This window comes from Centropristis striata, chromosome 15 (genome assembly GCF_030273125.1).
Source record: "Centropristis striata isolate RG_2023a ecotype Rhode Island chromosome 15, C.striata_1.0, whole genome shotgun sequence".
Taxonomy (NCBI): domain Eukaryota; kingdom Metazoa; phylum Chordata; class Actinopteri; order Perciformes; family Serranidae; genus Centropristis; species Centropristis striata.
The window spans coordinates 14,060,846-14,085,520 of NC_081531.1; the positions used below are offsets into that span (position 1 = coordinate 14,060,846).

Here is a 24,675-nt window from a genome sequence, read left to right on the forward strand (position 1 = left end):
AGAGTATTGGAAAAACTCACCAGTGCTTTAAAAAAAAAAATCATTTTGAACAAAGCTCTGTCTTTTTTTGGCCCAGAAACCACATAAATCTGATGCTGCATTATAACACTACACACTATGCTGTTTATCTGTGGAAAAAGTACTAAAAACACCACAGTGTAGAAATACTTTTTTACAAGTAGAAGTCCTGCAGTTAAAACTTTACTTAAGTAAAACTACAAGCTGATAGCATCAAAATATACTTAACGTACCGAAAGTATTAATATACCTGCTAATTATGCAGAATGGACTATTTCAGAATGATGTATATTAAATGATTGGATTATAATTATTGATGCTTTTAGGTGTTCATCACTGCAATCTTGCAGCAGGTAAAGGTTGGGAAAATTTGAATTGCTCTCTATTTTGCTGGGTTGCTTAATCTATAAAAACATACCATTATTTATTAGTTTGTTTATGTTTTATCTGAAAATGCAACTAAAGTTTGTAAATGTACAATACTTGCCAGTAGACTACAAATTCAAAGTAGCAGATGAATGAATGAAAACACTCAATTGAAGTACAAGTACCACAAAACTGTACTTAAGTACAGGCCTGGAGTAAATGTATTTATCTCACCACTGATGCTGTTACTAATATCTTGTGTATATACTATGTACATTATGTTGCAGATAACATGTTCAGTGTTTATAGAAGACACACACATGTGTTTACAGTGGCACAACTAGATTAGACGTCTCAGGGGTTGAGAACATCTGGAATTGAAGGGGAGTGAAGTAGGTCAGTTTTTGTGTACGGAGTGTTGGATGACATAAATGAGCAAAAACATGCAGTTTATTTTAAAGAAGGTGTCATTTAATCTGTGAATATATCAATAAGATAAAACTACATACACATTTATTAGAATATTGTATGTAGTATCAATGCAATATATACACAACATGGTTGTTTGGATCAAAACAAAGATGAGTTTGCGGTTTGACAAATGATAGCACTTTGGGAATGAGATGTTAGGAATGCTGTCTACCAACTCTACCATTGCCCCCGGTCATGTCTTTGTCTTTGGACTGAGCTCCGTCATACTTTTGCATTCCACAAGCTGACTGTACTGAACACTTGTAGATTAACCAGAAACGTCCATACATTTCTTGCTATATCACCTCATGCTTGTGATTGGTATTTCAGTTTCATGACTCCAGGCTAGCCATAGCCTTTCTCATCTATTCATTACTGTAACCCAATCAGGGCTCTCAGGCCTGCAACGAGTGCTGATCAATGCTTCTTCCTGGCGACTGAAAGCTTTTAGGAGAATGATCTTTCAGTTCTGGGCAAGGATCCAAACAGGCACTTGAAAATACCAAGCGTCCATCTCTGCCTCCACCCTCCCCTCTGTCCATAGTGATAACTTTCTCCTCTGTTGTATAGCATTACAACTCTGTTTTACTGGAAGTCTCTTCCTTGGCTGCCCACCAGGTTTTTTTTATCTGGATGCAGCTGCATGCGTCCTGCTGAGGTGAAGGTGACTCGGTTTTATGTTTACTCCTTTGTGTCATCATCATTCATGAAAATCACTATGATCAAACGATTTCAAGGTAAGATATAATTTTTTTTCCATTGCTAAATTTAAAGACGTTTGACTAGTATTGTAAAGTATCTGTCTGGTGTGCCACATGTCCAGTGGGTGGAAAAGGCTGACGTGATTATTCTGCAGAGATAAAATAGCATAAATCAAAACAAGCAGGATAATGATGATGTTTTTATCTACAGAGTTATGACATGCTTGTATCTGATGCACATGCACAAGTAAATGTAAAAAAAAAAGCCCTGACGTGTGCATGTGCGTTTTTGGTTCCAGCAGAGGCCTTAAAGTATGAAGTCTGATAAACATGAGCACATTCAGATCTCTTCCCTTTCTTCATGACAACCCACCAGCTGGAGGCAAGGAGAATGGTGTCAGACAAGCTCTAGTCACAGTGCCATCCTTTCACAGCAGAGGCCTGTTTTGTAATAATGCAAGTTGGCAAATCACAGCTGATTTCTATGGAAAATGCCTGTCTATCCTTTTAAGATATAAGTGAGACAACATTAGGAGACCCACAAATGGATCGTGTAAACCCAATACCTCATCCATAAGCCAGGGTTTCTCGCTGTCTTTCTGTTACAGCTTTCTAAAAGAATAAAACGCACACTGTTTTATTTCATGCATCCATTGTTCTTGGTCCAGACCTGAAATAACATTTTTTGGATTGTGTCTGTACCCAAACCTGGTAAAACCAGCAGATCAGTGGAGACACATGCTTTCACCTATTATTTTTGAGCCAATAAGACTTGAATTCAACATTTCAGCTGTCATGTATATGCAAATTATGCTTCTGTGTTAAAATATAAATAAAAGGGACTTTTAAATTCACAACAAACCTCCAAGGTAAAGCCTGGTGGTTGTTGGATTGTTGACAGAGCTAAGAGTGATGAGCCACACTCAACTGCTTCTACTTCACCAGTATTTGTGGCATTCAAGCGCAGTCGGAATTCTTTGTACTGTTACACACGATCGGGAGTATACTGTGATCCATCCATCAAGTGATATTCGATATGTTATCTGGATATATAAACAGTAGGGATGCACGATATTGGATTTTTGCCGATATCCGATATGCCGATTTTTTACAACTCATTTAGCCGATTACCGATTTGGCCAATTTCCAAATTGAAATAATAAGTAAACATAACCTGTCTTCACTGGGAACATGTGAAAAGTGCAACTGTACAGCAATTAAACCCAAATTGAATAAAACTACATGTACCTTACAGACTGCTGCTTAAATTCAAATTTAACTTAAAACAGGAGCCCAATATGTGATGACACAATCTGCACTGTGCAAACAAAATCACAAAAAGTACAAAAAATATAAGCAGCTTCAGTCCCTAATCAGAACATAAATAAATAGGTGGACTCAGACTACACTATTTAATCAGTTTATTATATTGGCGGATATCGGCGTGTTGGCAGATGTCCGATAATTTATTTTCAAGCCAATATCGGCCGATACCAATAACGTGCCGATAATATCGTGCATCCCTAATAAAAAATCAAAATACATATTTTCTTCTCTCACCCGTAGTGCTATTTATCATTCTATATTAGTGTGAGTTGCCAGGTGTTGAAGGCAGCAGTAGAGCCTTCTCTGCAATATAATGTAACTAGATGGCATTTGGCTTGCAGTGCTCAAAGCATTAAAAAAAGCAATGTCTGTTTCCATAAATCATGACTCCATTACTCAAAATAATCCTAAAACATTGTTATGAGCAATTTAATGTGGGAACTATTTTCTTTCGAGTATATTTTCTACATGAAACTGCTCACAACAAGGTCTCTGGATTATCTTAAATAACCAGGTAATACTTGGCAACTCACACTAAAACAATCTAGATTGATAAATGGCACCATAGGTAAAAGGAAAAATGTGTATTTTTAATTATGCGGTAAACTGTTTGAGATGTTGAGTAAAATATTGCATTTCAATAAGCACTCTATTTATCTACACTATTTATTGTGATTTTTAAAAAAATATATATTTTTACTTGCTTATTCCTATCTGGTTTAATATAACTTACAACTTCAATCTACAACACATTTTTCCTCAGTGGTAATCTTACAGGGAGTAGGCCCTTGCTATGTGGTTGATTTCTGACCAACAATGTAACAGGAATAATGTTATCTTTTTAACCAAAACCAAACACACCTGCCTTTAAAGTGGGAATTGAGGCGTGCTGCATTGCTTTGTCGAATGACTGCACGCGTGTCCGAGCAGCACTTGAATGCAGCACGTCTGAATACAGGAAGTCCCGAAACTTTTCAGCGTAGAGTCAAACTTGTTCTCCGCATCACTCACACTCACTGTGCACACGTATGCCTGCTGTTTGTATGTGTGGGAGGTTGAAGATGGTCAGAAAGCGGTCCAGTTAGTATCGACAGACGGGTTTATTTTGTTAGGTGGATATTTGCGACAGACACGCCGCTAAGTGTCGGTGAAGACACGGAACAGTGAGCTCCAACATTTCTATCTGAGACTGCGGTTGGCGGAGAGCCCGCGTTGACTGTCAAAATGTGGGAACAGGACGAATTTGCAAAACACTGGAGGAAAGAATTTCCCGACGGAAAAGTGCCTAAAATGGATTTAAACTCTGTAGAGGACATTGAGTCGGAGCTGGAGACGAGTAAAGCCAATCTGAAGAGGCTCCAGAAGGCTCTGGCGGAGGAGAAATTCAAGGTGATCTACCTGCAGACCACCATGGCTCGACAGAAGAGAAACGAGGCGGAGAGGTTTGAAGGCAAAGATGAGAACTTCAACGCTGACACATTTGCGTTTTCTAAAACGGGAGATTTTAGGAAACCGCAGCGGCAGCGGGGTGATGAGAGCGACGGGCAGAGGACCAAGGTGTCTGACTCTGGGGGGCTGAAGCCCCACGCTGCAGGTCACATAGCGGGGATCATGAGCTCCTTCGGCCGTGAACGGAGCAGGTTCAGTGGCAAGACTCCTAAGCCTGTTCCCATCCCTGTCCCGCCTCGGAAACCAACCTATCAGACTCCAACTGTCTCTCAGCCAAATGATAACGAGGAGGGCAGCGACAGAGAATACGAGGATGCGGAGATGAATGAAAATTTCGTCAGGAATAACTTGTTGGCACCAAAGAGCGTCGGCAGGGACAACCAGAGGACGTCCAGCTCCTACCGGGACACCCGGCGGCCTTTCCGCCACAGCAGGGACTTTGACTCCGGCGACGACGGCAGGCTGTCCCCGTCCTTTCCGCACATTCCCCGCAGAGCGTCCCGCGGCTCCGGGTGCAGCACCCCGGACAGGAGGAGTGATGGTTACCTGAGCTCCGACCATGACGACTCCTCTTCTGCAGGTAAGACACTCAAATCAACACTGCTCTTGTTACTGGTAAAGCGAGGAATAACATTATGAAAGCACGATTTTAAAACAAATAAAATAAGATGTCATGTCATAAAATAACATAAATGTGAAATCCTGAAAGTGGCCTAAAGTCTTGATCCTGAGGCCCTAGATGAGGATTCGGCTCAATTAGAGCTAATTCATTAATTCATTCGTTTGTTCAGCCGGGTCACTTGACTAGTTTATTTGCACTACTTCTGTTAACATCACATTAGGTCTATATTAGGCCTTCTGTATTTTTTCCTATATTATATTAGTCATTTACCACTTATACTATACCGTATATATCTCCGCATATATTTAAATATATTTATTCACTAATGTTCATACTACTACAGGCAACAACTTATTTAAACTAGAGGTCGACCGATACAGGTTTGTAAGGCCGATGCCGATCCCCGATATGTGTAAAATTTTATTGGGCCAATTCTTTCTGGAGCCTTTTCTCCCCCCATTTACATGATAAAAATGACACCATGATAGAGAGAGAGAGAGACACACACACACCCACACATCGCTGTGATAGCCGCTCTGCACCACTCTGCCCCGCTCTGAATCCGCCTTTCCCACTGGGCAAAATTGCATTTAAACCTTGTAATAATCAGCTTCAGTCCGCAGGGGGAAAGGTACTGAAACAACCTGCGTCGTGACTAGTTCACGGCGGTGCTTTGCTCACTTAATGAACTTGTCACGCCGGATTCCACTGGATGCGTAACGACTCCGAAAGTGGTCCGTCCGCAACGGCTGCGTATCTACGCAGTCCGTCAACACCCACCGGATCCGTCTGTGTCGGAGCTGTTGCGGACAGCAGAGTCCCGAGGACGCACGAGATCTCGCGAATTCACGCCTAATCAATTGATATAACTGGAAGATAATCAACATCTCCTCGTTAATGACTGGAGACAAATCCAGCGACTCCGTCTTAACGAGCGCTAACGAGGTCGGCCGTAGCGATCTCTGTTTGTTTACAACAAGCACCGGAGTGAGTTAGCCTGGGTATACCCAGACTGCCTTGCGCGCTCGAATTTGATTTCGAACCTCCAGCCAGTCTGGAAACGAGGCGATTATCTTAGCCCTGTTTTAGGGATCCAATCACAGAGCGGGGAGGGACGGTGAGACGATGACGCGTACTACTCGGCACTTAGAAGCTTTCCGGATCCAACATGGCTGCTGCAGACGCGAAACTCTCTTTAGCTGTAGATGGTGTTTTAAATAGTTTAGAGCGAAAGTTGAAAGGCGAAAGGTCTCTCAGCGGCTCCGCTGTCCCCCGGCTCGGAGCCAGATCACCGGTAGCGGGGCTATTAGCGCCGCACGGGCGGTTTCTGCGGCTCGTTGCGCCGAGCCGGCGAGACCGCCGGTCACCGCCGGTGATCTGGCTCCGAGCCGGGGGACAGCGGAGCCCCCAGAGACCCGCAGCAGCTTGTTTATTGCCCATAAAATCAGTGGATGTGTGGGGCAGAATGACATGAGGGGGAATAAAGCGTGAAAATAAATAATCTTGCAGAAAGCGAGAACTGGAGAAGCAACGCAGCAGCAGCAACACTCTCTCACAGACACACACACAACAAACATCCATTTCTGTTGCTCTACTACGTCATCTGGTATAACTGATCTGATTGGCTAAGAGCTACCTACAGACGCTTTGATAGACATTCTAAGCGTCCAATAAACGGCTCCGGAGGATCGTAAACCACACCTCCTCTACGGAGAAAAGCATTGTAGGTGTCCAGACCTAATCTCCAATGAGATTAGGTCTGGTGTTAGCCAGGCTAGGAGTGAGTGGTGTCAGTGGGGTGAAAAGACGAGTGAAAACCTCTAACCTGTTGATTTCAGGTCTTCAAGTTATGAAATACGATCCGACGTGAACCCGAGGTACTTTATTTTGAAAATATACCGGATGTTTTATTTTGTGTCTGTGCACCACTTCCTGTCCCGAACGATCTGTTCTGTGCTGAATTTATGCGTCGTGCTCCGTCGTCCGACAAAAATAGAAGCTCTGCGCAAGTGTTGCGAGGGCTGTCGGATGGCCCTGCGTTGTTGGACTCATTACGCAGCGGATCTGCAGTCGGTGGAATCTCACACATTGATTATAATGGGTGCGTAGCGGCTCCGACGACGGATCTGCAGCCGTTACGCATCCAGTGGAATCCAGGCGCCACAGCAAGAACGCACGCACGAATCGGCGGATGCCGATACAAGTAAAAAACGCAAATATCGGCCCGAGATATTGGCCCGCCGATGTTTTGGTCGACCTCTAATTTAAACATATTTAAACACGCTAAAATATATTTTCTATAATGTGCAATATCTGTAAAATGCAAAGCACTCACAGGAAAACAAACAAAAACAAACATATGTATTGATAATAAATGCCAAATAGCAGAAATGTTTGTATGTATGTATGTTTGTCTTTTTTTAAATTCTTATTCTTTTCTTAAATCTATGTGTCTGTATCTTGAGCTGCTGTGACAACTAAATTTCCCCACTTTGGGATAAATAAAGTCATATCTTATCTTACATCCTGATTGCAGCAAAGGCTAAGACACTGGTTAACTAAAACATTATGTACAGATGCTAGTATCAGTTTGTCAAAATATGGAATATTTTAATGGAAAATTGTTTTTTCAACCAATAACTGAGTTGCATTTGACTTTGATCACCTCAGTGTGCAGGGACAAAACCAGCTGGTCAATATTTTGGCACAGCTTCACCCACCGTCCCATAATTCACTGTCACTTACAATTGATCAACAATGTTGTGTGATTTATTCATATCTGGCTGTTGTTTTCTCCTGCTGTGACTGGCTTCATTTGGAGCGGACATCATGAAACAATAGAGATCCTGCCTAAGTTTGGCTCATGACCAGACTTTCAGGACAACTTAATGCCCTTAGTGATGTTGTAGATATCAGACCCGAGTTAAGGATGCTAACGCCTATAACCACAAAGACCGCTGCAACATTATGTTTTTTCAGGTATAGAGCAGAACAGGAAAAAACATAAACAAACACAGTACTGATAGAGAAGTTATTTCCTGTGTAAACATCTACTTGTACCAACGTTTCATTGTTTCTTTTTTTTCTTTTTTAAATCATATAGATTAGTGGTTTACCTCAGACTTGGCACAAGGATTCATGAATTTGTATGCATTAGTATGTACAGTATTTTCTTTTTGTGTCAACATTAAGTAGTCTATGTAGGTGCCTGATCGTGGGCAACAAATAAATAAATAGGGTCTGTCGTGGTGTTAGTTAGATCAGGCCCCAGGGAGTTGCATTAAATTTGTCAGGGGATACTAAAGAAACACCACAGATTATACTTAAGTCAACATCCTGGTATTAACATGTGAGACGGAAGCAACTAACAAAAGTCTTAACAAAAGGAAGCAACATTTTTTAGCAGATCTTACAAATCATTGAGCAAGAAATGAAACCCCAGTTGCAAAAACAGTCCTGATGTTGTCAGAAAGGTAGATAAAAACAGAATGTAGTGATTTTACAAATCCTTTTTGACCTATATTCAATTGAATGCAGTATAAACAAAAGATATTTAATGGTCAAAATGAAAAATCTTTATTTTTTGTAAACTCATTTTACTCTCTGAATTCAGAATTTTATCTTTGGACTGATGGAGGCCGCCTGTTTCCCCTGTTTCCAGTTTTTGTGATAACTTATATTATCTCTATTGTAACTATTTGGCTATTTCTTTAAATGGCAGCTCATCTGAAATACTCTAATTGATATGGAACAAAATTCAAAGCAGTCGATAATGATTTGTCAGTAGTCGTAAGAACCAGGAATCTGTGAGTTAAAGTAAGACTAGTAAAACTAGAAAACTCAGAAGGCCAAGGATGCATCAATCCAACTTTTTCAGTCCCAATATTGATATAGTTAGCTGAACTTTGGGTATCTGCCAATACATAGTACCAATCAGATCCCATTGCTTTAAGATGAATGTACCAATTAATAAGCTGTAATTCTCACTGTGTAGAAGTGACTGGGGTCATTCTGTTATGTGTAAGGCAACATCAGGCTTGGATTATCACTGCTTGTCTTAACTTTTATAATGAAGTAGTTAATTGAGTCATTATCGTGCTGTTTTTCAATCCGGTATCTGTGCATCCCAAGATTGCTTTGACACTTCCTCAAGAAAGTGTGGCAACACTGACTGAGATGGTCTGCTTGTCATGAGTCAAGAAGCAGTGACTAAGATGAACATGAGAATAGATTGAGGAAGACTTCTTGAGCAGACAAAACTTTTTTAATGTCACATCTTTGTGGGCTGGACTGCCCTTTTGTATTTGAGGAATATGGGTGGCTTAGTACTGGCTGTTTGCTCATGGTTTAATTTTGTTGTTGTTCTGTTGATTGTATGTAATGATAACTAAAGGGATTTTCTGAAAATTAACTAGCAGAAGCAAGATGAGACCTTCAGGTGATGGCACCTTCCTCTCAGTAACAACAATGAATATGGATGCTTAAATTGGAAAATCATATATAGGTGCATTTCCACTATAGTTGAATACCCGGCCGTTTAACCGGCTGCTTTTTGGCCTTGTTGTAGACCGGGGCCATTTTTCTCCCCTGAAAAAAGCCTGGTTGCTGATTAGATAGAACGCTAAGCGGGATGTGATGAGTATTTGACGTCACAACAACACTCGCCATTTTTAAAAGCAGGCGAAGTAGTGAGTACATCTCTTCGTCTCCTTTCGTCCATAATCATCGCCGCCATGTGCATGAACACAGCGACAAGAAACACCGCAAGCTCTGCTCTTTCCATCTCGGTGAAGAGCAGGGCCATTTTTCTCCCGTGAAAAAAGCCTGGTTGCTGATTGGATAAAACGCTAAGCAGGATGTGACGTAGTACTCGATGCCACAACAACATTTGCCATTTTTAAAAGCCGGCGAAGCAGTGTTGCCAACTTGGCTACTTTGTTGCTATATTTAGCCACTTTTCAGACCCCCTTAGTGACTATTTTTCAAAAAAGCGACTAGTGACAAATCTAGCGACTTTTTCTGGTATTATTGGAAACTTTTGGAGACTCGTTCTTACTCTTCTTAAGGAGCCACGGGGGCCGGCGGCTCATTAAGAAGGGTAAGAATGAGTCGAAGTGGCACAGTCCTCCTGCAGCAGTCTCTCCCAGCTGCAGTCACAGAACCGGAGGGGATGTTAACCCCTTAGCGTCCAGTCTGCTAATAGGCTAACAGTTAGCTCTGTAGCAGTACAGTGTCTATCTGCTGCTGCTGCTGCAGGAGGTGTTCACTTAGCGATCCCTGTTTATTTACAGCAAGCACCAGACACTCTGTGCACAGTTAGCGATGGCGGTTAATTCATGATCACAATGTTTATGATCAGCGGAGAGGCTGTGCACAGTTAGCATCTCCCTTGTTTAATCCGTCACGTATGTGATCACGGATCGCGGTGGAAACTGTCGCAAAGCGATTGCAAAGATCGAAAACCATACGTCACCTCCGGAGTCTCGTAAATCCCTCTTGGGCATTTTTTTGTAATGGAGAAACAAACGCTGAGTGAGAGGACATTTTAGAGGCCGTGGCCTGAGGCTTTCCCAGCGGCCACTCTTCCCCCTAAAGGAAACACGTCTTATATCACACAAGAATGTGACCATTTAAAAACGCATCCATGATAAAATGTCCTTATCAAGTAGAAATGAATTTGTGGCCAATGTGCCTCCAAAGAAAGTTATGACTCATTGTCAGAGAGTCTTATTTCTTGAGCTGCTCTTATCTCGCATACAAAATTGGATTAACCAAGAAAATGAAAAGAAAACACCTACATCCCTTTCTATCCATGACACACTGTTTGTTTTCCATTGTAGCGGGTTCAGGGATGACTTTTCCCATCAACCTGTGGGTCAGTAAGGATAAGCACTTACTGTAAATCTATTCCATCTTTGTTGTCCAGCAGGATAATGGTGTTTTCCTCTAGGATAATCAGTGGAAATACTTAATTGCGGCTATAAACAATGGAGGGTGTATAGAGCTGTGGGAAGAAATATTTTGGGGCCTCTGCCGAGTTGGCTGTAGGGTCAAGCGTTTTAATTGGAAGTCCTCTTCTCCTCCTACATGCACACCAGCAGTGGTCTCATGCCAGGGGTCTTGCTCATGCTGATGCTTTTGTGCGTTTGCTGGGAAGAGGTCCTCCATCAGGTCATGTGTGTCTGAAGCCATAGGTCTGGTGTGGCATGATTCACGTCTGATTCACTGCAGTGTCAGTCCAAACATGAAGTGATCCACTGTTATTTTAATCCTGTTAACTAAGGCTTTGTGGAGTTATTTTGTTGATTCAGAAATCTTACTGTCTGAAAACTGAAAGTAATTTTAACTGGTGTTTGTTTTGCATTAGGTTAGTTGTTGTGCCAGCATGCAGATGATAACTATTAGGATTGATGGACAGACTCCAGTTTTCAGCTATGCTAACTATTTCAAGCATGGGGAAATGTCTGTTTCTTATTTATTGAGTGCAAGCAAGATCAGGAGGGAGTAAAAGTTTATTTTTAGCCCACAGCACCTTTGATCTGCAGAGAGATATATGTCTTTATTTCTGCATGCCTCCAAGTTAGGGGAGATGACTCGCTGTTTAATTGTTGATAAAGTAACAGCTAAATGTGATGATTTACATAAAGTTCATGGGGTCAGTTAATAAGGAACTGTTTGCTTTTAAGTCACTCTGCCAACCGGAGATCCAGACTAAGAGCGTACCGTTTCCTGTTCCTCTTACCTATGACACACTTGACTGTCAGCTGGGGGCTCAGAAAATAACCAGGCGAGAACAACCAGAACTGTTACTGTACACAAAGTTTAGCACAGTTCACTTACATTCAAAAGTGCTGCACAAGCATTCAAATGCAGAAAATCTGTATAGATAAAAAACAAGCAAGACCTGATTTTTTATTTTATTTGAAAAATAAAACCTTTGATAAAACCTTTGCTTATCCTGCTGCCCCCCTTATGGGCAACATGTTGAATGAGTCATTACATAAATAGTAATACTAATAAGAGATGTTCTGAGGTAACAGTGTAGTTCTCAACTATATACATATCATTTTGGACTTAAAGTCTTTGGAGTGAAGGTCCTGTCAAAACATACAATTAGGGAACAACATGCATGTGTTAGCACTGCAGTTTATGGGTCGTATTTGAACAGTTCAGTTAGAACAAAAATGCAAATGCACAGATTGTTGTTATTGTTTGCGGAATTAGGTATTGATCAAATCCAACATGGCAGTGTCAACAGTAATGTGAAAAAGGATTGCATATGTGATTTTTAGATCACTACATTTCATTCACAGGAATAATTTCATAAGGTTAGGGGATTATTTCCCAGGTCTGTACTGAACTGTTGCTGTAATGTCATAAATAAAACAGTGTCACCACGCACTGTCATCTTGCTAATAGGTCCAGTTTTCATGTCTGTTTATTGAATGCATAATGAAAATAGAAGATTATTTATGATGAGGCTGTTGCATTCTTGGTGTTGATCACTTGATGTGCTCAGAAAGAAACTGGAGAACAAACCTGTTCTTGTCACTCCAGTGATTGGTGAATATGACACACATATTTCTCCTTTCCCCTGGGTTGGCTCTTTCTTCCCTCAGATAAGCAGAGGCTTGTCCAGGCCCGTCCCGAATAGCATGTGCAGCAGGGGAACTATGGGCTTGTCATATTGTATCCATTTCAACACTCCTTAGTGTGAATGGCAGCTCAGGCTATTTGCTCTGTTGAGCTTTTATCATTAAAGTTTGGGAATTTAAGGCCTCATTGTATGTCCCGTGTACACACTTGTGGTTTGTATGTTTTATTTCCGGACAGTTTGACAGCTTAAGTTACTGTGAGGCCTTTACACCTTGGAAGTCGAAGAATGTAGGCAAAAAATCCACCCAAATCAGGGTCAATATCTCCCAAAACTCTCAGGCAACACTGCTGTAGCAGGCAGACATATGGCTGCTACTGTTGTATATCAGATTCTTGTGGGCCTCTTTATGGCAGCACATAAAGGTAAACACCCGGCTCATAACATTCTTAACATCTCACAGATGATGCGAAACTCAAGCTGAAACTCATCGATCAGTCAATTGTTGACGAAAATGATTAATTGACTCAAACACATGTACTGTCAGCTTGTACTTTTATTGGAAACGGAACATCATGGTATTAAACGCTAGAAAAGGTAGATAATGTAATATCTAGATGGACAGTTATGGTATTGTTTAGAGCTAAACAATAAATACATTATTAATTTAGTCAATCAACAGAAGAAACCAGCTTCTATTTTGATAAATGTGGATTGTGTCAGTCACTTTTCAAGTAAAATGCTAAACATTTGCATGCCCCAGCTCCTCAAATGCTTTCTTATGTACTATGTTTTGCCATTTTATAGACTTAACAATGAATCGAGAAAATTATCATAAGATTAATTGATGATGAAAAAGATTATTGCTTGCAGCCCTTGTCTTTTTTTTGTCTTGTCACCAAAGAGAATGGGCATAGATTTATTTTGACCATAAATTCTGTTGCAGTTTCTATTGCCCCTTAGAAGTTATTGCCTCTTTGGAAAGCTAAAGTTTTATAATGTGGTGATGCATCTAAAAAGTAATTTTACTGCATGTTCTCCATGAATGGAGCTATAATTCCCCTTATATTCAAGAAACTTATATGGCTGCCATTTCTCTTTAACGTCTATCTCTATAACCTGTGACACTTTATTCAAATCTAATAAGTGATTAGATTCAGAGAATCTATGGCTTTAAATCCTCAAAACGAAGGTACTATTTATGGTCTGACTTGTCCCTGTGTTACCTTGGTGATGAATGTGCCATCGTGGCTGTGCAGGCAGGCAGACAGGATGTCTCTGTGATCGAGGAGGAGGTGTGGGTTTTGAAGCATCATTGCTTGTTTTCTAAGATGGATGCAGGAGTTGACCCTTACTTCTACATCTGAGGTGTGAAATGCAAGTATAGGTCCTGCGGTTCAAATGAGAAAGCTTTCATATTGCCTGGTGGTCTCACATATATACATCTGCAACAGTATGCATAAAGGCACATGCACACGTACAAAAAAAACAAGGTCATGATGTGTTTCTCAGAGTTGTTCAGTACATACCTATATCCTGTTTTCTCTATATCTCTGCTTGTGACTGTGATAGCACCATACCTGATAGCAGAAGTGTGATTACGTCAAACGGCTTTTTTCATCATAGCAGGATTTCCCTCTGTGCAATCTGAGGTTCACATGACACCTGGTGTCGTTACTGTCACCCCACATAAAATCCTGTGATGAGGCGTCCTCCTGCAGTCTGCTGACGTCAGCAGCCACAATCTTCAACTGCTGAAACTTTGATGAGTAATAGAAGCGTTTGAGTTACTATACCAGATGCATAATGGCAAGTGATAGCATATAGATGCATTAGATAACGACAGGTGAAAAAGTGACACTTGTAGTAAGGCTGGTTCCATTGTTTAACTGACACTTTTTGGGTTGCACAACAGTACAGCTTGTGTTACAACAATATGAGCTCCATAAAAGTTGAGCTTTGTTACCTGATTTCCCATGAGCTTGCTGTTTATTGGCACACTGCCCTTTGTACATGCGCGTGCGTCCATTTCCAGAGTCAACAAAGGCGTAGACGTCCCAGGGGTTTGCGATTCGGAACATTGCTTTGCTGGAAAGGTTTTCACATTGGGAGGACCAAGGAAAGGCTACCAGAGGTGATGATCATTTAGACTCAAAGCAGGACCCGCCATATACCATCAAAAGCCTCGACTACTGTTCTGATCTCCCTTGAGACAGGGCTGAGCTGAATCACCCCTCACTCACCCTCCCGGGCCTTGAGTCAACCCATCTTATAAACAAGACAAACAATCTGAAACCACTATCTCACGCACTGGGTTTTACACCGGGGGAATGCAGGAAAGTACAGGAAACACAGACTCATTCTTGATGAGAAATTCTCTCAGTTCAAATCAAGTTGAGATGAGCAGCTGCTAGCTACATTGGCCACAGACAGTGGTGGTTTTCCTGTCAGTTAAACGATTCATACAGCTATAACACAGCACTGACTGTTGGTTTGTTCATTAACAGAAATTAATGAAACCACATTTGCAATAAGGCTAATGGGGAAAGAATAAAACACAGGTTAAGTTAGATTTAGCTCAAATATGACCACATTACAGTACTCTGCCCTGGCCTTCCAACCTCCTCTTGTTCTCTCCAAATGGTTTTGGATTTCTATTTACCCCTTAGATCTCAGTCCATCAGGGCTACTCTGATTGACAAAATATTTTTGGTTCGGCACAATGTGGCTAAGATATAATATATCATTGTGGATTGAAACCTGAGCTACGTGATTATGATGAAAACTTGAAATGTCATTTTTCATGTGCATTGCATTAATAAGATGATATAGACACATTTTGTCTGCAGATGTACACAAACCCCTCTTAAATTGTTGACATTTAGACTTAAACTTGCTCTCAGTATGAAGTTGGAAAAAACACCAGGCCCCCTCTGATTGGCTGACTGCGACGGCTGCCATGGAGACCCCAGTGTGGTTTGTGTGGTAAAAAGCTAGGGTGTGTGTGTGTGTGTCTGTGTGTGCATGCTCCCATAGTTCGCTGCCTTCTTCTCTGACACACTTCCAGTGGGTGTGCATGGCCACATATGTCACTTCATTACTCCCAATTTGACTGGAAACTTGTCAGTATGCAACCATTAAATTATGCACCCACCAAAACTGTTGAGGCTGGTTTCAATTCTAAAAGTTTTCTGCATGTTGTATGGAAGCCAAAATTGTTCAATATTGAATGAAGCCATTGTGATCGAAGCAATTATATGATTACATCCAAATATGCATGTGAAAATATATAAATATTCAGCAATTTGTAAAATGATTTAAGCTCAGCTTCATAATATGAGATGTTCATTATTCATTTTATCAGACATTTTTATTAAGTGTATTTACTGGCATTTTTCTCAATGAGTTTTATGATCCTCCTCTTTCCCTTTCAGCCAATCACACAGGCCCCTAAACTAGCACAGCTGTTACCAACTTTGGCCAGCTAGCTCCTGTTAGCTAGTTCTTTTGAATTAACCAACTATAGACTGCTAGTGTAAACACACACAGGACACAGAAAGTAACTAAACCTCTTTAGCTTTTAAGTCTTAACGTTAGCTTAACAATTCTAAATTCTTCTTCATTTCACTGGATGCTTTTTTAGTATATATAACTTTCTCTTCATGCATTTTCAAACCTGAGGACTTTGCACATATATGGCTCTGGAACCAGGAAAGGCAAAGTGTTTGCAACACTGCACTAATGGACATATTTTGCTAATGTTTAAGCCATGCCTTGATTTATGCATCACTCATGTAGCAACAAGCCTCTGTTTTGAAAGTCTAAAAGCTAATTCTGCTCATTAAGGGTGAGAGCTGTGTAATGAAATGTTAAAATATGCTATTTTTAAAAGTACAACAGATAATTTGTCATAGCTTGTTTTTTTTGTTTTTTTTACATTAAAGTGGAGAAACGTTTTGCACATAGTTACCGCCTTATATACAGTACATACATATACATAAAGTTGTTCAGGTTGATCTCTTGTTGCAGAAGGAAGTGTGTTGGTTTGCCACAGAGAGGCCTGTAGTCTATCTGCTGACTCAGACTGGTTAGAACAGAGAACATGATCTGAACAACTGTTCCATGTTTAGCTGTTTCATATGGTTTCATGGGTATATTGACATTTAATAGCCACAAGTTCCTAATGCTTACAGAGCTTAGTGTAACAAAAAGAGCCAACATCTCAAACTGTATAAGATAATAGTGTATTATATGACCAGTTAACAAGTTGTGGTAGCAGTCTTGGTCTTGTTCTGTCCCTGAGTGTTGGACTTGTGTTCTCCCTGCTGGTGTGTGAAGTTCTCATGGTGACAGCGTTACCGTGTCAGATGGCAGCCGTGGGGGAAAAATGTTTTCTTGGACTGTCGTGGACCATCACCTCTAATAGGGAGGCTTGGCTCTGACTTTTGGCATTCATAAATGTCACAGCAGGAGATGGTCTCATGACCTGTCTTTCTTTTTGCAGTAAAGTTATTCTTTCTCAGCGCTACAGGACATCATTTCTTGCCAGCCTTTGTCGCTCCTTCCCTTCTGTGTCCTTCTCAAGGAAGCTATTTTTGTTGCACACCGGGGAATTAAAGAAACATTAGCCTTTTCTGAAGTATAACAGTTTTAAAGCACCTAAGGGACAGTAAGGCGTTCTCAGTTCTCTGTCCTGATCTGTGCTGGTTAATGTCTTGAGGGCTTCCTTTGCTACGCTCATCACTTTCACTTCCTCTTGAAAATAGAAAAATGATTGGCAAATAAACAGATAACACACATAATGGAAACCACTTGGTGCTCTAGTGACATTGCAGCATAATATTGTTATAGCTTTCTCTGTACCAAGACAGTGAAGATGGGAAAGCTCGCTTCCCGGTTATCTGACTGAGTGGATGTCTGTGTCAGAGAAAGAAAAGAGTTTCGGGTCACAAGAGCTCTCGATGTGGGTATTGAGTGTCATTGTGTGTGATCCCATGTGGAAACACTAGCTACACTGAGCCTGCAGGTTTAGGGTTAAAAGTATAGGCACTGCGTTATACCTGGAAGAAGATCACTCCAGCAGAAAGTTGTTTTCCTTCTATTATGTTGAAGCTGTTTGCACAGTGTTGAGGAACCAGACACTGTTTGTTGGTTTGTTGCTTTCTAGCCGCACAGTCTTGCAACTGGGAACAATGCAACACATTGCTGTTTGCTCTCAGGATTAGATTTTAGGCCTCACTAACTCTGCAACTTTCCCAAACACTGCCTTTACTTTCTTGGATACATTGTATTTGTATGTAGCCTTTGCTGTGTTGATAGAGGGCTTCAAGGATCATTATTGATTTTGGTGGCTTCTACTTTTTTAAGATACATGTTGTTTACCTCATACTGCCTCTACACACTTAAAGCAGTCACCTGTTGGTTTTTTCTTACCACCATTTGTAGTGAGGTAGCTGCGATCGTGTGAAAAAGTTAATACATTTACGCCGTAGAGGACAGAAGCAAGAGCACGAAATGTTCTTTTGACACGTTTTTTTTTTATAATGTCGAGGTTAAGAGTGAGAAGAAGGCTGATTTTATCTTGCAGTCTAACTGTAAAAATAGTAGAAATGTGTGATACGTGACTCATGCATGGTGGTATCAGGGTTGAATCCATACATTTATTAACACTCTTAAAACAGGCAGGACTGGGTGAATGGAGAGTTCTGCCTATTCCTTTACAATGCAACTTTCACTCTCTGTTTGGCAGTGAGTATCCCTCTCATGTTTCAGTAAGGGTGTGCTATATTCTCTCCTGGTGACACAGTTAACCTGACTTGGGAGCTGTGCCAGCAGCCCAACCAATCCCTCTGCAGCTCCAGCATCTAACTCAGTCATCTGTCCCAGATTTTGTCACTGAAATGAAGCTGTTTCCTTCTTGAATTTGAGCCTTTGAACGTTACCTAGAGAAACTAGAAGTTGCTAAAAGTTGTTGATAACTCTAACTTAAGAGAGTGCTGCTGGTTTTATTTTTTCACCCTGACACCACTGTACTATGTGTCACTGTCACATGCTGTCAGTTACACCACAAAAGTAAACAGACGAATGGTCATGACATAATGCTAGTGAGAGCACGCCCTCACTGGAGGGGATCTCATGGGATTGTGGGATGTTGGGGAGCACAGCACCCTCATGTGGACATCTGTAACAATGACAGTTTGGATATGGTGTGTTTTTTTTCATTCTGTTGTGTTTCAGGATCTGCTTGTTCTTCAAAGTCTTCATTTGGGAATGTGTGGTAATGATTAGTGTGGTAATTAAGTACTCAGTAAACTACAATGACATACATTAGGGAGAAGTTTTTTTCCCTTATCATTAATTTGTTTTTTTCCACACTTGTGAGTAGTATTACTGGATGTCTACACAGATGATGAGACATGAGCAACAGCAGCTTCAGTGTTCTGTGTGTTTACACAGGATGCGTTCAGGTGCAGTATTAAGTTGTAGGTCACTTGCATTTTAGCACCATTCAGAGCCCAACACACATCACGAGTTACATGTGTAAAATTAAAAGAATTTGTTTGTTATAAATATGCTTTGCTTCAGGTCGTGTTCACTTGCATATATCATGAGTAAAATGCACAGTTTTCCCTGTAGTACCCTATAATGTAATAATTTCCTAATAACGTAACAACGCCTTAAAATATAATAAAATTTGCACTTAACTCGATCGAAAATGTAATAAAACCCAATAATGTAATAACTTCACCAATAATGTAATAAAATATCCTGACTGATATTTGGTTATTATATCATTTTCAATGTCAAACTGACATCTTACTCTATGTCAAGTGACATAGTGGTCAGCTGACATACTGTCTTTTATAGTATATTATGAGATTTAATTGTATATATAAAGATTGAATGAAATTGTCAGCATCAAAGTGACAAAACTTGATGACAAATGACATTGTATTTCTCAAACTCCTTTTTTGGGTTTATACAGAGTTTCTGAAGTTGTATGTTTCTAAGATTAAAGATTTAAATCCCATTTTATTGACGTGACATAATTTCTGCAACGGTATCGGCTGGTAATGTCAGTAACATGTTTATATCGGATTTTCAATTATTCAGTCACTAGTTTCATTATAAAAATAATGCTTTTGATATGTTAATTGATTTAATTACATTATTGGTGAAGTTATTACATTATTGGGTTTTATTACATTTTCAAACGAGTTAAGTGCAAATTTTATAACATTTTCAGGCGTAATTTTCAGGAAATTACTACAATATGGGGTGCTACAATCCCTCCTTATCAATTCTTCTTCTTGCCCTATAACATTTCTGTCCATTGCACACACTGAGATGTTTACTTGAGCCCCTGAACTTGTGTTGGCAGAATCTAAACACTAGAGTGCAGTAGTTCTTTATTCAGACCTCGGTCCAGTCACTAAACTCTCTGTCCACCTTGTTAATGTTTTCGAGTGTTTGAGTTCATGTGTTTTGAGTGTATGTGAATGTGTGTAACCTGATGGTTGCTTTGCAGTTCGTAGGGAGGCACCTGATGAAGTCTGTCAGATCAGAAATCAATTTGAAGAGTGGATACACGCACGGGGCCTTTGTTTCAGTTACACCCACACAAACAAATACATGTGGCTTCAGACAGACAGGTTTGTCAGTAGTATTACCTTCCCTCTGGGTTGGTTTCAAATTGCCAGACGAGCTCCCCGTGCAAGTGCGTGCGTGTCAAAAATTAAGCTCGTCTTTGCAACAAACAAACTAATGATGAGTAAACAGCATAAATAACTCACAAGACGTTTTACAGTGTGTGTGCACATTGGAGTGCGTCTGTGTGCGTAAGGAGGGGCAGAGTTCCTTATCTGGTGTCTGTCCAATCGCAGCATGATTCAGATGATTTCCACATTGACCTCAATAGATCAAAGTGAATTCAGCTGGCAAGGGATGAATACTCTCTCTCTCTCTCTCTCTCTCTCTCTCTCTCTCTCTCTCTCTCTCTCTCTCTCTCTCTCTCTCTCTCTCTCTCTCTCTCTCTCTCTCTCTCTCTCTCTCTCTCTCTCTCTCGTTCATTCATTCATACACATGCACACCCATACACACAATCCTCGATCTCTTTGTCCCTTCTTCAGTCTGTCTCCTTGACTCAAACAGGCACAGGATTGTATTTAAGGAAACTCTGTCTTATCATAAATCAGATAAGGCTGGTTTAATATAGAAACGGCAGACACACGCAGACATGTCACAGTGGTCGACCAGACGGGGTCGTTTCACATAATTGGACGGTGAAGGAGTTAAGGGGGAGATTCAGGGCAAATGAGGTGAGAGGGGATCTCTTCTGCCAGAGCACATACTGTGATGCGCACACACACACGTGCACGCACACGCACGCACACACACACGCACACACACGCACGCGCGCGCACACACACACACACACACACACACACACACACACACACGCGCACACACACACGGAAGCTCTCACGGTTTTCTTCTGTTCGCTGTTGCTTTGTCAGATAGAATAGCTTAATGGTGAGAGGTCAATTGTCAAGAAGTGTTAACAATTACAGTCATGTAAAAATATTCTTATTCTAATAACACACACACACATACACACACACACACACACACACACATGCATATTGTAGTTGAGCAAGAGAGAATTGGAGAATCAGAAAAGTAATTGTTGAATGAATGACTAAATGTATTTTCACACTGATAAATTAAAATAGATTTGATGGGAAAAAATACAGTGATTAAAATAAAGAGATAAAACAAAACCCATGGGGCTTGTCACACCATTTCACTTCAAAATGAAGGAAAGAAAACTCAAAGGACTAAACTAAAGGAACTAGCAGACAATAACAAACAATACTAATAATAAAAAAACACGCCCTGGATGATTTCAGGCATCCCCATTTAACAAGCAGACGTTCATCTCTAGTGCACTTCGGGCTTTTTAATAATGCATAGTCGCTGCTCGTCCCTGCTGCCATCTCCCCCAGCCCACAAAACAAAAGAATGTGTCTAAAAAACATATAGCTGGGGAATCGTCATCTATCTCCAAGGAGTGCGTCCACACTTAAAAGAGTTACCACACAGAGATAAATGCAAGTGACAATACAAATATGATATATTGTAATAAAAGGAAAGTATCTCAATTTAAATTATTTTTGTTAGCATTTGTCTCTGTGTTAATATTATGAATTAAACAAGTATGGTTAGCTGTGGGCTACAGGGTGTGCTTTTAGTTGCATACAGGAAATATTGGCAATATTTAAAGATTTTAGTCAAGTTTCATTGCCAACAATTGCAAAAAAATTAACACTAAATATTAAAGTCAAGTGTTAAGTAAGATTATTTTCATATTTATATCGATTTATTTTTAATTTTTTCGCTGTGCTAATGCTTAATGAAATTAAGATAGAATTAATAAGATTAATAAATTGTTAAATACACTCACAGAACCCCTGAGGTGAAGACGTGTAGACTTGACACGTTCACTGTTATTTCCACCTTCACAATTATAAGTATTTTTAAACATAAATATATAATTTAATCCCTTTTTGCATTCATAATAGTGAATATTGGTTCTAATTCCCACTGATGACTTTATTCCATTTTTTTCTCTTTGCCAAGACGAATCTGCTTTGGCCTAAATTATTGTATTTCTTTGAATACTGCTTTACTCCAGCGCTTCATTAGGCTTTTTTGAAGCCACTCATATGGAAACACTTCCTGTATGTGCAGCCCCACTCTCACGTACATACACACAAACCACTGGAAAAAATGTCATTACAAGTGTGTGGGTGGGGGGTTGAGCAGGAGCAGGATGTAAAAAATGGCATATCAAGCTGTTAACATTTCCGATGAACTTTATTCTCAACAGTTAGTTTTGCAGTGCCAAGCAGAGGGGGAGAGAGGGGGCAGTGTGGCACCAGACGCCCACAGACATTATTACTGCCACCCCTCTGTGGATGCTGCCCCTGAGAGTGGGGTGGTGACTGGAAAATTAGTGCTATCAACAGACCACCCCCTCCTAATCACCCTCCAGGCCGAGGTTAGGGTTGAAATATTGGAAAGGAGAATGAGGGGTAGAGGTGGGTGGGGTTAGTGGAGTGGGGTGGGGATGGGGTATCTGGGTAGAACAGAGAGGATGGTGGGGTGGGAGGAAGGTTGGGTGGCAGTTTGATTGGCTGGTGGGCTGCTATGGTGCCTAATTATACACACACACACACACACGCACACACACACACACACACACACACACACACAGAGGCACACACACACGTACTGACCCTGGCCTGGCGATCTCCCCCTTGACTATATGACAGGAAATCTTTACCTATTGGATTTTCAAGTTAAGAGCTTGCAACAATATTGCTTAAATAAAAAGTCTATTTTTACCCCTTATTGATTGATATAGCTAAGTAATGGATCATTCTGCAGCCTGTTTGTGGATGCTTTTACATTTTCTATTCCACACACACACGGCCTGTTTTCTCATCATAACATAACAACATGCAGCTAGTATGATTATGATGGTGATGTTGGTGGTCTCTGTTGATTAACAAAGAGCTGTAATTCCCCAAACCAGGGATTGTTTTGATCAGATTATCTTCTAATAGCTATCAGTGTAGGTGTCGGATGAAATTTCATATACAAATTTCAAGTCCATTATATTTTTCTTCACTTCTAGTTTGGAATCCCTCATGTAGAAGCTGTTTTTTAAATTCATACAAAGAGGCTTATTATGGATGGCTTTTTTAACAGCTTTTCAGTAGAAACAGTGGAGTGAATAATCAGATTTCCTGCGGGAGTATGTGGTGCAGAAGACCTCTACCTCACATTTGACTTTGTGAAGCCTAAATATGCCTTTAAGCATGATGCAGTACAGTGGGCTGCACACATGGGATTACATGCATGATCAAAGAAAAGTATGGATTTAGAGATTTTTGTGTGTGTTGTGGGCTACATTTCTTGGTGCAATGATAAATCACGTATTGTCTTCTAAATTTCTGTTTGTGTTACACCCATACTCATAGTTTTTTTCATTCTTTTTTTTTTTTGCAAACAGTTAATTTTAGAGATGTGAAACAATGCCTCTCTTCCAGGGAAAACCAATTTCAAAATGGAGACATTTCAAATTATGATAGCCTGAAGTCTAGATCTTATCTATCCATTCAATCCACCTGCTTGGCCTTTATGCCAACACACACACATGCACTGTTGCTGAATGCTGACCTTTATGGAGAATGAACCGTTGCTGATGTGTTAAGCTTTGTTGTTGTGCTACAAAGAGCCAGACGGCTCCTCTCAAACATCTGCAACTAGACAAATACTTCAACCGCTCTTACCTGAACCAGTTCTGCAAGCTCATTTGTGTGTGTGTGTGTGTGTGTGTGTTTGTGTGTTTGTGTGTTTGTGTGTTTGTGTGTGTGTGTGTGTGTGTGTGTGTGTTTGTGTGTCAATGGGTTGTAGAGACAGTTAGTAATGGCCCTTTTCACTACACAGCTTGACTGCCCATTAATATTTGATAAATGTATGTTTGTGACGCTCCAGGAAGACTAACATTCAGCTTAGTGTGTCTTTGCATATATTCTGTGTGTGTGTGTGTGTGTGTGTGTGTGTGTGTGTGTGTGTGTGTGAGTGAGAGCATGGCACATGTTTTCTTTGTTTGGCTCTGCCCCTTGAATGATGAGGCATTTAGAAGGGGGAGGTGGGCACCCCAATACCCCGGAAGACAGGTACATGCACGCACATAGGTGCACACACGGTTGTAGCTGTGTGTGTGTGTGTGTGTGTGTGTGTGAGAGAGAGAAACTCTATTGTCCCAGATTTAAGACAAAGGATGTGTAAGGCTGTACAGTACAGTAGATTAATCTATTTTTGATGAAGTGTTCCTCACCAGCCCTGTGTTCTTCTTTGCCAGCCTTGCTTTCCCTTTACATGAACCTGTGTGTGTGTGTGACTGTGTGTGTGTGACTGTGTGTGCACTCGAAACCTTGAGTTAGTGCATGCTTTTGTCATGCCAGTGTGATTTTATCTCCTTCATAATGACACATTTATATTCATTAATGACTCTGACAAACATTAACACATGCAGGCCTACATTAAATGCCTCGACA

The 24,675-nt window shown here is 40.6% G+C and overlaps 1 protein-coding gene across 2 annotated transcripts in view; it reads left to right on the forward strand.

Moving 5' to 3' along the window:
* Window positions 1-3,820: 3,820 nt before the first annotated feature.
* The window catches only part of abr (ABR activator of RhoGEF and GTPase), a 142,300-nt gene continuing 121,445 nt past the window's right edge, over window positions 3,821-24,675 (forward strand). For both annotated transcript variants that reach the window (XM_059351030.1, XM_059351031.1), the window contains exon 1: window positions 3,821-4,911. In XM_059351030.1, coding sequence (XP_059207013.1) covers window positions 4,107-4,911 — 805 coding nt within the window. In that variant the 5' untranslated portion in view covers window positions 3,821-4,106. The remainder of the gene's footprint in view (window positions 4,912-24,675) is intronic.